The sequence below is a fragment of the Copadichromis virginalis genome, linkage group LG18 (assembly GCF_057382275.1).
Source record: "Copadichromis virginalis isolate Kocher_CV1m ecotype Utaka linkage group LG18, C_Virginalis_male_GT1.1, whole genome shotgun sequence".
NCBI lineage: Eukaryota > Metazoa > Chordata > Actinopteri > Cichliformes > Cichlidae > Copadichromis > Copadichromis virginalis.
Genome location: NC_140635.1, coordinates 2,931,807 through 2,945,680, shown reverse-complemented (window position 1 = coordinate 2,945,680; position 13,874 = coordinate 2,931,807). Strand labels below are relative to the sequence as shown.

At 39.5% G+C, this 13,874-nt stretch overlaps 2 protein-coding genes and 1 pseudogene across 2 annotated transcripts in view; 1 reads left to right on the top strand and 2 right to left on the bottom strand.

The window, feature by feature from the left end:
• The window catches only part of LOC146686914 (uncharacterized), a 280,227-nt gene that overhangs the window by 84,625 nt on the left and 181,728 nt on the right, over positions 1-13,874 (bottom strand). The window lies entirely within an intron of this gene.
• LOC146686933 (uncharacterized) lies at positions 22-3,149 on the top strand (annotated as a pseudogene).
• il20rb (interleukin 20 receptor subunit beta) lies at positions 4,858-13,531 on the bottom strand. The gene is made up of 8 exons (XM_085440143.1): positions 13,404-13,531; positions 13,198-13,325; positions 10,316-10,442; positions 8,117-8,307; positions 7,694-7,818; positions 7,171-7,318; positions 6,344-6,498; positions 4,858-6,058 (listed from the first exon to the last, which is right to left on the bottom strand). The coding sequence occupies exons 2-8, from the start codon at positions 13,247-13,249 to the stop codon at positions 5,930-5,932; spliced, it is 927 nt and encodes a 308-aa protein (XP_085296269.1). The 5' UTR covers positions 13,250-13,325; positions 13,404-13,531; the 3' UTR covers positions 4,858-5,929.

Here is a 13,874-nt window from a genome sequence, read left to right as displayed (position 1 = left end):
CTGTTTGCCACATTAAATGTCATGGATCGCTGTGTGGCAGGCAGGATGCAAACTCACAGACTCAGGGGATGAACTCAAAAAAATCACAGCTTTAATGCTGGAGAGGCAGATCGTAGGACATACAAAACTAAACTGGGAACAAGAAACTAAACACTCGCAGAGAGACACAGGGAGATCCACACAGTATGAGGGAGAACGCGACACAGAACTGAGGGAGACGCAGACATAAATACACAGAGGGTTAACGAGGGAAGTGGGAGCATATGGGGAACACAGGTGACACTGATAACCATAACGAGACAGGGCGGGGTGAACATAACATGACGTATACAGGCGCGGGAGTCACAAAGTAAAACAGGAAGTACATGGGGGTTCAGACAGGAGGGGAGAGAGAGAGCACAGGAAGAACATAGCCATAACGGGCAGGGGAAACATGGAATAAACACAAAGAGGGGCACACAGGGGGTAAGAGTCACGAAAGGAAAACACTTAGGGAACAACACAACAGGACAACTCAGGAAACATGGCCTAAATAAGGAACGAAATACAAAAAATACAAGAAACTAAGAATACTGGGCCAACATCTTTCTTTCTGATAAAAGGTGCACTTCACAGTAAGTTCATGTTCACTGAGCTCTTTTTTGTTTATATGTATATACATATATATATATATATATACATATGTGTGTGTGTGTGTGTGTGTCTTTTGTTTTATGTTTGTTTCATTTAGATATATTCATTTTAATTTATGAAAACATTTAATATTTATAATATTATTTGTACTAAGTATCCAAATATTGGTGTCCCTTTGTCATTTTTAATCTAATCGTTGTATTCTAGATGTTTCTGCACAGATAGTTTGCATTTTCCTCAAATTTGAATAATTTGAATACTGCAAATCTGTGTGTGTGTGTGTGTGTGTGTGTGTGTGTGTGTGTGTGTGTGTGTGTGTGTGTGTGTGTGTGTGTAATTTACCACCACACACAGCTGAGATCAAAGTGTGTGTGCATCTACAAGTAATCTCAGCAAAAACAAATAGATATCCACTACCAGTCAACAGTTTGAATCAGAATCAGAATACTTTATTAATCCCGAAGGAAATTAGGGTTACAGCAGGCAGCACGCTACTGGCGCATGCGCACTTACAAAGGAACCTTCTGACCAACTTTACAAAAACATGGGGAGACATGTCAGAAAGGTCGGCTGATAGGAAAAAAACAACGAAAATACATAACATGAGGTAAGAGCAGGAGAAAAAAAACTCCACTCAGACTGAGCTCCTAGTGGGAGAACAGTTTGATAATAGAAAAAACACCTCAGAAGACATTAAGTTGACTGCACATAATTTCAAATATTTGCTTTTTTAGAACTAGAAAAATAACTTTTCCATTAAGTTCACAAAATAATATACAACACAACAGGAAATGTCTGGTTTTTTAAAGAAGAAGGAGGCTCCATAAAGCTTTCAGATGCTGTTAAAATAAAAGTCAGCAAACCACTTGAAACACCACCAGGGTTTCTCCCTGTTTATATGATTCACCTGGAAAAGAACATGACATTCAATGTCGATGGATGCAAGAGATTCAGTATTGGAGAAGAGTCCAGTAAGCCTAATCGCACCATAATGCTTATGGGCGCAACCGGTGCTGGGAAGACAACTCTCATCAACGGGATGATCAATTACATTTTAGGTGTTAAATGGGAGGATCCATATCGCTTTAACTTGGTGAATGAAACTCAGTCAACATCACAAGCTCACAGTCAGACCTCTGAAGTCGCTGTGTACAAAATCAACCACCAGGAGGGATTTCAAATCCCGTTCTCTCTGACCATTGTGGACACTCCAGGCTTTGGCGATACAAGAGGCATAGAAAGAGACAGAGAGATCGTAGAGCAGCTACGTAATCTCTTCACTTCCTCACATGGTGTCAGTGAAATCGATGCTGTGTGTTTTGTAGCTCAGGCTGCTTTAGCACGACTCACACCAACACAGAAATATGTGTTTGATTCAGTGCTCTCAATCTTTGGCAAAGATGTGGCAGAAAACATCAGCATTGTGGTGACATTTGCAGACGGTCAGCGACCTCCAGTTCTCGAGGCGATCAATGCTGCAGGAGTCCCATGTCCTAAAACAAAAGACGGGCTGCCGGTTCACTTCAAATTCAATAATTCAGCGCTGTTTATAAACAACAAACCAGCTGTGGCAGAAAGCATGAATGATGATGATGACAATGATAATGATGATGATGAAGAGGACTTCAATCAGATGTTTTGGAAGATGGGGACGAAAAGTATAAAGAAGTTTTTTGCTGCTCTGAATAAAATAGAAACTAAAAGCTTGACACTGACAAAGGAAGTCCTCAGAGAAAGAAAGCAGCTCGAGATTTCAGTTGAGAATCTGCAGGTGCAGGTGAAACTTGGGTTAGCCAAGCTTGAGGAGATAAAAGAGACGAGGGAAAAAATTAAAAACTGCAAGGCAGAGATCAGCAGAAATGAAAGCTTTGAGTTTGAAGTTTCTGTTAAAATCCCTGTTCCGGAGGATATTTCGAATCCTGGAAACTACATCACTAATTGCAAGCAGTGTCATTACACCTGTCACTACCCTTGCCAGACAGCAAATCATGCAGATAAACGTGGCTGTGCAGCAATGGGGCCAGACGGATACTGTACAGAGTGCCCAGGGAAATGCATCTGGAATGTACGTTATAATCAGAAGTACAAATGGGTGTATAAAGAAGTTAAAGAGAAATGAACAATAAAGGAGCTGAGAAAAAAGTACTTGAAGGCCAAAGGAGAGAAGATGACTGTTTAAGCACTGGTTGACAAACTGAATGCTGAGTACGACTGTTTGCAGGCTGAGGTGGTGAAACTGGTGGAGAGATCTGCAGAGTGTCTGAACAGACTCAAAGAGATAGCACTGAAGCCAAACCCTCTGTCCACTCTAGAACACATCGACGTGCTTATTGAAGGAGAGAAATCTGAGGCTAAACCAGGCTGGAAGCAACGAGTTCAGTCTCTGACGTCCATGAAGGAAAAAGCAGAGCTCATGGCTCACGTGGAGAAATTTAATTAAACATTCTTGATGCTACATCTTTGACAATTCACAAATAAAATAAGATAAATAAAGACAGAAGTAGCATCAAATATTTAGAGGCATTAAATCTCAGCCAGCAACAACAATATTAAGTAATTTAAGGTTTTACCACTTGTGCAATTCTTTTGTTTTTCTATGTTTTCTATGTTTTTTTGTTTTTTTTTACAGTTTAATGCTTTATCATTTTTTACTTCACTTTAGACAACATAAAACCTAAATAACATACAACACTGATCACAACATAACTGTTTTATTTCTTCATTCAATTATTTTATTCCCTCTTAACTGTTTATAATGCCTGACACACACACACTGTTCTCCATGTTTTAAACCTGCTTAATGTTTTTATGTCATAAAATGCAAATATCATTGATATAAGAGATTTTTATTCTGAGTTACATGTTATGTCTATTCTTGTAATAGCCTGCTGAATGATGGTGACATCATTAAATAATAAACTTTGATAAACTTGAGAGCACATAAGCTGCTGTCTGTCGTGATCCTTCATTGCACAGATTGGCATCTCACTCACTCTGTACTGCAGTCAGTGTAGAAAAGATGGTAACTCGAGTTATAAACAGGTGACAAACAGTCACTGTTAATATTTTGGTTTCTGTCCTAGTATTTCTACTTCTCAGGTTTTGTGTTTTGAGCTCTTTCTGTTCTGTGTCTCTGTGTTCCCTCCCTGTTGCCATGTCTGATAGTGTTAAGCTCGTGTCTGTGCATACCTGTTGTATTGTGTGTACACCACGTGTAAGTAAAGCTCACTCATTGCACATAAGCCAGTGCCTGCATTTGGGTCTCTCTCTCTCCACTTCACTTCAATAATTCAATTTTCACAAATTTACGACAAAGCAAAACTTTAAATACTCATCTTCTAGAGTGTTTCCAATGATAATACCTGACATGGGCTATTGCCCTGCTGTAAGTTTCCTCATAGGTTATACAGTGCAATAATGAAGCTCTCTGAAGACGCTTCTCACAATCTAATTTCTTTTTTTCCTAAAACAGTAAATATTATCATGGCCTTAACAAAAATGTGTCATATCCACACATCCATCCAATTCAGACTGCAGGGAGGCTAAAACCCATCACAACTCCAGTACAGCAAAAACAAGAGGCGCAGAACACAGAACACCTAGTAAAAAGATTTAAAGGCTGATAATCCACAAACACGTTTATTCAATGAATTTACCTCATTGAATATATATATATATATATATATATATATATATATATATATATATATATATATATATATATATATATATATAACACATCAACATTGCAATGACAACATATATATATGTACATATACACATAGCTCTACAGCAGGATTTAAGCCTAAAGCAGTCAAACTATATGCCTCACATTACATACACATGCACGGACCACAATAAGTACACTGAGCTCATTACTCGGTCCAGAGTAGATCAACATTCAACGTTTGTTTAAAATCATCTCTGTCACATTGGTTGTTTACTCGACAGCACGCTCTAAGTGTGGTATAGAGTTTCTCCTAAAGGCAGAAAGTCTGGAGCACAGAAACTGAGTGTGACCTCTCTGATACAGGTTTTCTCTGACTGAGGTTTCAGGTTTTGTTGAGCCAGCAAATACCACGAAAGCCTGACAATGTTGACCTGACTTCATGGCTCACCCTTCAGGTCCAAGGTTACAGAAAATAAACAATGCTCATCTGTAAGTGTTTAGCTGTAACCCAACAATATCTGCTCCGTCACAGCAAGCTTATTTCAAAAACATGACACACTGCATGTGCTTTAATTATAACTTCATCCTAACAGCACATTTTCAGCAGTGATGTGACAGCATCTCGTACACATCACTGCAGTTTAATTATACACGTTAACAAAGGCGACATTAATGTAAAGCACCAGCTAGAAATCAACACATGTAGTTTCACTCTAAAAGAACTAAAGAGGTAGCACTGTAAGATAACAAGAACAGAGTCTGGCACCAGAGTGTTTTAAATACAGATTTGTAAAGCTTGCTCTAAAATGAGCATTAACAACTCTTAGTACCAAAATATTAAGAAGCTGATGAAGTCAGTCCGAGCTCCTACTGCAGGTCTGATGGTTTGTTTAATTTGTAGGCAGCATGTTGCTCACAACTTTTGAACTGAATTTTACAGACTGACACGCGTAGTGAATCCTGTGGTTGGTCTGCTGGACTGATGGCTTTGTAAGAAGCTCATACTGGTTCAATTCAAACAGAATGTAATCTTTAGTTGGTAAATATATTTTCTTGAGTAATATACTTAAATGTACTCGGTGAAAATATGCCTGTATCCCTGCTTCATTCATTACTGCTTCATTTCACAATCAAAGTGTGATGGTTCATTTGCTTAACAGTTTCACAATCAGCAGTTACACAGTAATACTTAAAATGTCTCTTCATTTCCCAAGGTTTTTTTTTCACAAATCTTTCAATAGCATTGTTGCTGAAAGGCAGAGCTAAGAACAAAGACAGAACGTAAATTCTTCCCTACATCTTTGTTTACTACCACTGTGGATCTACTTGAATCTTGAATAAATCCTGTCCTCCTTCTGTGGGCTTCGTAGCGCTTTAAAAGTCACACAAATACCCAGTTTTTTCTTCTGAAGAGAAGTCAACAGGGAATGTAAACACTTGTCAGCTTTGTCGGGGCTCACAGGGGCTTCTTGTTCCACCTCCAACTCTGATCAGAGGGTCATAAATGGACCATTCAAATGTTGCGTGCTGCTCCGTGTGACCCTCCAACAGCTATACTGCAGGACTGTAGCACGACGTTACTTCCTTGTTGTCCTGCTGTAGATTCTCAGTGAGTTTCAGCTTGGTTTAGTCTTCCTGATGGGTTATCAGTGCAGCATCAGTCTGTGATGAGGTTTGATTTGGCTCCATCACCATCTGGTCACAAAGCTCCTTCTCCTGAGGGCTCATTGGGATTTGAATGTCCCAATTACCTCTCTGTAGAAAAACAGACCAAGATATGGAAAACTTCACTAAACAGTAGATCATTTTACTTCACACTGAACCTCAAACTTAGTCAGTACGTGCAGTAACACTCTTTACTATGTGTATTTATGATTTAGGTGTCAGATATTCGGTAGAAACAATAATTATGAGTGTATCACCAGCAGGGTGCGCTAAAGTACTGCTGCTGTTAGGTTTGCTGATATAAATTGTGACCTCCTGGTTCAGATATTTTACACCACAGGTATTCTGTCTGTGTAGATGAGAGGTAGTACTGACCAGAGACTGTGGCAGAGGCTCTTTATGGAAATGTGTTTTACAGGTTTCTGGACGACAGTGAACGATGGACCAGAAGAAAACAAACAGGAGTCCCGCCATGATGATGACCGTCACCGTCAGGGTGGTCGGCGTCTTCCAAGCAGGAGCATCTGGATCTGCAGATGAGTCGGGAGTCAAAACCTCAGTGAGCGTGAGCGCTCTTTTAGTTCACTGCATATATGCTGGCTTTAAAAAATGTCTGTTCAATGATCAGAATTAGATTCAGACCTTTTAGTTCTTTAGGTTCTTTCTGGATTTTATTGTTTTTTCTCTGCGTCTAATGTTCAGATATTTTTTAATTGAACATTTAATTATTTTGAATAATTGATGAGGAAACAAGGACCACTGTTTCCAAAACTAAGAAAAGCCTCATCTGGACAACTAGGAAGGTTCCATATTTTAATTTAATTATAAGCACAAATCTTGATGTTTCTGTGAAGTAAAGACTTTATAGGCAGATCATGTGGAATAAGAGAATGTCTTTGATGGTGAAGATCTTTTTCTAAAATTGTGAATGTTTTTTTTTTAAATTTGGATTTCTTTTGGGAAAGGGAAGACTTTTATTAAATGCTTTTTTGTGATGTGATGATGGTTGTAACTTCAATGAACTACCAGGTATTATGAAAAGAGAAACATCTCTGAAACTAAGAAAATATTTTATGAAATACATTTTAAATTAGAAGGATATTTAAGCATGACCTACAGATTTTATTGTAATTTAGAAACATGTTCAAAGTTAAAACATTTTAGGAAAGTAAGTGTGTGTGTGTGTGTGTTTACGCCTGTACCTATGATGGACACACACTGGGTGTCAGTGCTGTTGCTGCGAAACCCTGAGTTCAGCACAGTCTGCGCTGTGACGCAGTACACTGCTCCCTCCTGCAGGGCGGCGATGTGCAGCACCTCTTCCTCAGCAGGCATCGAGTACACGACAGCCTAAAAGAGATCAAAATAACGAAAATGTGAGGTTTTTTTATTTTAAACAATGAAACAAAGAATACAACAAATGCATAAAAAACAAAGCTTAAGCTGTGTCATTAAATTAAGTCAGAAAGGAGGAGACACGAAAAAAGAAACAGTGTAAGAAAAGGGGACAAAAAGCAAGAGTGTGGGGAGAAAACATGAAAACGTGAGAATAAAGGTGGATTAAAAGAAATGGAAGGACAGGCGGAAAGAAAAAAGAAAACAGAAACAAGGAAAGGAATCACAATCTCAACGAAAATAAATAATCAAGGAAAAGAAAAGAAAGGAGCAAATGCAAGAATGAAAACATGAACTAGAAATAAAGAGAAAAGGAGATCAGATAACGACCTGCAGCTTTTCGCCTTTTTTCCAAACGGTCACATCGACGGTTGACGTCAGAGGAAGAGTCTCAAACGACACCTGGATGGCGTCGCCTGCTGACATCACTGTCATCTTTGGTACCGACAGCTTGGCTGCACACAGGAATCACTCTTTATTATTTCTATTAGAAAATGTTTTTTCTTGGCCAGGTTCACAGGATCACGTGGGCTCTTCAAAGTAAGTCTCACATATTTAAAAATTCAAAAATTCAAATGGACTTTTCTGCACATTTACTCTCTATCAGATATTTTAAAACCAAGGCCTCTTTCTTTCCTTTAGTGCCTGACTTTTCTCTTCCTGCCTGACGATACGTCTCAGCTGAAGACAAACATCCATAAACACACCGAACATCAGCCGTAAAACAGACGTAGCTGTCAGCTCTTGTCTTACTTTGTCTCCTATTGAAGGGAGGTCTGAGTTTGGTCCAGACGGAGCGCTGCGAGCCGCAATGCGCTCTGACCCGGATGTTGTAGTCAGAGTCTGATCCCAGGTCAGAGGTCAGGTCACAGTGACTGAGCGTGATCCGCTGGCACCCTGGAGCCTCCATCCACCTGCCGTTCTGATGCTCCAGCTCAAACTCTCTGCGGACGTCGAGCACAGAAAGAGTTTTAGTTTTCTTTTAGATATTTCTTGGGAACAGAACAGAGACTCTAAAAGTTCATATAACAGTCGTATTTCTTCATCCAGCACTTTTTGGTTCATTTAGTCATATTAGTGACCAGCTGTTGCATTTCAATCCAATTATCCCCGTTTTTAATGTCCATATTTTGTTAACCTACCTCTGTTATATACAGTGCTTTGAGTAGAAAGCGATATAAGAATCAGTCCATTTACCATCTTTAGATGCTAAACATGATGCTAACTGTGTGAGCTCATTGTCTCCTGTGGTTGAACTTTCTTCCTCTTTCTGAGAAGCTACAGTGAGGTAATAATAGATTCTTCTCAAGAAAACTATGATGCTGGAGCTGAGGAGGAACGTAGGTCTGAACAAATACAACCAATAAACTCTCTGCAGTGTAACAGCTTCTTTGAGTGTCACTGTTTATAAATCTGTCTTTCCTGCCTCAGTGATTCCCCTCCTGCTACTCGCTGGGTAATTTTGATAAAGCTGTTTTTATTAGCTTCATTTAAAGGAGTTTGAAACTATTCACATTTAATCCTTTTAAAATACACCTCTGCACGACTCCACCTCCTCCACCACGCACGCAGCATTCCTCATTGCATTTGTTGTTTATTGCACATCACTGAAGATTTAGCACAGCAATGACTCAGGATTCAGTCAGAGTCAACCTGTTAGGTGGCATTTATGACATTTATCAGAGGATCAGAGGTGTGGCTGAGCCTGTCTATCGTTAGGTTTTGGTGTGAGCTCATAAAGCTTTTACATCAGGATGATTTTTGTCTTTAAATATTTATAATAAAAAGCAGAGGAATAATTAAGTTTATGGTTGTAAAACTTTATAAACATCATTGCATCTGCATGCATCTGTGTGCTTTCACTGTTGGGGTGCATACACCCATACCCGAGCCTTACACCCATAGCCAGGTCTTACACTGCTGCTACGCCTCCAAAGCAGAAAAAGAGGGTGGAACCACAGGTGAGAGTTTTTCGAACAGGTCTTATGATCTCACTGTTAGTGATTTGTTGGAAGTTATTTACTCGTTAATTTAAAGGTGGTTTTTAGACGTCTCTCTTGTGTTGCAGTGATAAAAGACACTGAAATTCTCTCAGTTATGAAACTGTTACTGACTGAACAGCTGTAATCTTTGTGGCTTACACTCAGGTGACTTAGAACAAACTGAGGCTGTAATAACTAGAATAAAGCACTAAGCAAAAACCGTCCAGCTATGAACACAGACGTACCTGCTGATCATTCTTTGCTCCTGTTGTTTTAGGTCACATGGTTAGAATTACATCAAGAACAATGTCTCCCTGTCAGGATCATTTAGTTTTAGCTGTCGTTGTATACAAATACAAACATGCAATAAACCCTGTTGGTCATTTCTGTGTTTGTCAGTCTGCAGCAAAGACACGAGAGTCGGTGCTGTTTGTTTGTCGGCTCTCAGTCTCAACACTGACGTCGTTGTTCTAGTCCAGTCTTCTTGGCTCGCCTTCATGTTCAATCAGCCTCTACTCTGCGTAGTTTAAATCTGTGCTCTCAGTCCCGCTTTTAGGCCTTCATTCATTCAACCTACCTCCTCTCCATCTCCACCTCACAGACACCTCAGTCAGAGCTCCATCCAAGCCTCAGTCTTCATCTTCACCACCACCTGCATCTACACTCTGCGGCGTCCTGTCCTAAATCCTCTCACCGTGGAATTCTGACTGCCGTGATGTCTCATCGGAGTCTAATCCCCAAACTCTGCCTCAATAAACCATGTTTCAATTCTTCAAAGTGATCTCTCTGTATTGAGCTACAGGATGAGGTCGACTTTGAGCTCCAAACTGTTCTTACTAAAATTCATATTTTTAAAAGTCATCATCAGTTTGTTTTGTGTATGACTTTTTAATATGGATCATTCAATATGGATGTTCTGTTGGGGACTAGTGTAAGCAAATATTTGATCAGCATTTTTTACAATACTTACCCCTGATACTGGACAGAGTACAGAAGTGTAGTGTTGCATGAAGCCTGCAGGGGGGGCCACCTCAGCATGTGTCTCATGTCGACAGACTCCATGAAAACACTGCCAGGAGCCGGTAGCGTCCAAACATCTGCAGCCACAGTAAAATGTCAGATCGAATGTTATAAATCAGGTATCATAAAAAATTTAATATTAAGTCAAATTTAATATGAGCAGAACACGTCCTGATATCCTCTGGTGACATATGACTAATCAAAACATCAGATGGATATTAAAAAAGGAAATTGAAGCTCCAGCTGCAGACACGTATAAACCCAATCTAATCTAATACTGTTTGCCTGCATCTCATCGTTACACACACTGATTTATTAGTCAGAAGGTTCACTTTGTGTTTTGCACTTGTGTTTCCAGTTTTCTGATTGGTTTCATTTAGTTTGGGAAAAAGATATCTGGCCTTAACCATGTGCCTCAAAACATACTGCACAGAAAAATGCCATAACTTGATGCTAAAGCCCAGCATGAGTCATAACTTGCTGAACGTCCATATTCGCTGCATTGCTGCACTGACTGTGCTCAAGCTGTCGGTGTTTCCTTCTTACTGGTAGTTACTATTGCCACTGACCTCCCACTGCAACAAGTTAAACTGCAGTCACTAAACCATCTTTTGGCACCAAATGGTATTATAGTAAAACCGACTCCAGTTCAGCTGCAGCATAACAAATAGAGGTTTTTGACATTAAGACATAATATTTGTTCTTCATTTTGGAAAATGTATCTATTTTTAAATGCATTCATTATAAATTGTTATCATTAAGTAAAGTTTCAAAAAGCCCAAAATAATAAAGAAAAGCCCCCAAAGTTCATAAATGTCATGCATGTCAGTTTTTACTTCACTTGGCTTGCTGAGCCCAGGTGAGAGTAGTGCACAGCTCTACACGGGTATAACAGGGATAGTAATGATCAGTACTTTGAGGAGCATCCATGAATTCTGAGCAAAGCACACTCGTCTCGGCTTTGTTTGCTTGTACGTGACAGAGCGACTGTCTGCATTGGCTCCACACACGTCAGGATGAGGGGAAATAAGGCAGGTTGGTCTTTTCAAAGCGGGGTTCAGTGAAGAAATGGAGAAAAGGAAACTCGATCATTTTCATTTATGGTCAAATTAACTGTATTATTAGTTGGTAGATGTGATGAAAACAACATTAAAAAATAACTATTGTAAAAGTTACACTTATTCAAAAGGCTTGAATTAATATTTTTAAGATCTACTGGATGTCAGACTGGATACTGATGAAGCTGATGTTCCTCCTTCAGTGACTGTGGCGTACAAGAATCAAGTGTCTGATTGGGCAATACAAGAGTCCACTTACACTGTAAGATCTGCAGTGGACTTTCTTGTGTAGGTGTACTTTTGTATTACTGACGTATTTTCTATTTTCCAAATTTTTTAGGGGGGAGGAAACGAATATGGGCTGTAATTATTTAATAACTCATAAATCTGAGTAATTTTGTGGTGGCTTAGGCTGACGTGTGTGTGACACTGCTGCTCGCTGTTTACATGACTGAACCTGGATCTGTCTGCTGTGTTTGCCCTGTTGACGCCTTTAGGTGCATTTTTAACGCAATTATCAGATTCTTCACCTGTGATAGATTTTACTAGAAGACCTCCAATAATTTTTGATGTTTAGTATTTATTTATATGACTAATCATACTCATCTGTACTCATACAATTTATGCATACAGTCGTTTTAAAGTTCTTTATGAATAAAGATGATGATGATGATGATGATGCTCTCTATAGCTTTAACTGCTCACTTGGCTTTCACTCAACAAACATGAGATAACACAGATTCCTTCAGTCGTGTTGTGCCGAGACATCACCGGTGCAGCCGAGCTTGTTCATCTACAACAGCTCAACTAATTAAAATGTAACAATAAAAGGCATAAAGCTATGACTTTCCATTACACTCAATGAAAGCTTCTTTAAAACATTTCAGGGCTATTATAACATAATGCAATGTTACGCTCACAGCAGCTTCAACATTATCAGATAATGTCAGAAGTCCGGAGAGTTTTCCGTTCAGTTTTATTCTGCCACATATTAAATTTAATAAAATAAAATAAAGAAAAAAACAGACATAAGTAGTCGTAGTTAAAAGTTTGTGCAGCGTAAATAAGTTACTGTTTATTATTCGAGCTGGCAGCTATAAGAATCACACAAACTCCTGCTTCATGTGTGTGTGTGGAGCGCACACCATAACTGCTTCTGCACCTTCACGGGGTTCACAGGGAGGTCACAGAGACACGACTGACCTCCGCTGGTAATTACTTCTTATTCTACAGATTTAAAAATATATCACGTTGTGTTAATACAGATAAGAATAGACACATTTATAAGCAAGTGAAATCATTTCCAGCTGAAGCATGAAGTTGACATATCCATTAATAACTTAGTAATTATGATGCCGTTCTCACAACAATGTGTGTGTGTTTGCACACAGACTACTATAACTTTAGAACCTAAGTGGTATATGGTTTTTAACCTTTTAATGTTTTAATGTTTTCTACAACAGTTTTATAAACTACAATTTTTTAATCAATTATCCAGATTCGTGTGTGTGTGTGTGTGTGTGTGTGTGTGTGTGTGTGTGTGTGTGTGTGTGTGTGTGTGTGTGTGTGTGTGTGTGTGTGTGTGGACTCTCCATAAACCATCCCATTCAAAAAGAAATCCTGGTAAAGCAGCAGCCAGACTCCCTCCTGGAGGATTTTCCAGCCTGTTAGTTGATCTTGTGTGAACAGCACCTAATGCTGCAGAGCCTTCATGTGATTGTGTGTTGGGCTCAGACAGAAATCAGGTCTCTGTGTCAGCTGAATGTAAACTCACCATTTGTGAAATTCAGCAGGGTCATCATCAGCAGCAGGAGACTGACAGTCATGACTGCAGCACTTATCTCCAGACCAGAGGGAGAAATGAGCCCGTCGGTTCCTTCATAGCCAAATCTGAGCAGGTACCTGCACACAGGCGGATCGTTAATATGAGATTAAAAATCCAGATCTCTGTCAAAATAACCCAGATCCTTCTGTGCTCACTAAGGTCTTGAAGACAATTGGAAGATCACAGTGAAATCACAGGTTTCAGTTCGTCTATCGTCTTTCTGCCAAACTCTTGTTTCAAACTCGTAAGAAGCGTCTTTCGTCTCTCTGTAACTCGGCTCTTCTCTGACCTGCAGAGAGGAGCTAGGGTGTCCGGATGCTGAGGGTGTATTTGGGGCAGGAGATCCGGTCTGACCTGTTATGATTTCCCTCAAGGCGCACAGCTGTCAACAGTAAATTACTGGCTTAACTCATAACACGGCTGTTGAGCTTCTGTAACACAAACAAAGATCATCAACGCTGTTTGTTATCAGTATTAACACGGTCAGTACATAGTGCTGCTTGTCCAGTGCAAACAAGTGTCTGATTGACACACCAGCCGGTTTCTGAGATCAGATTTTAAATGTACATCATGATCTTATTTTCTGTTCAGTCCACATAGTGAGTAAGCAGATAAGCAGCCCTGAC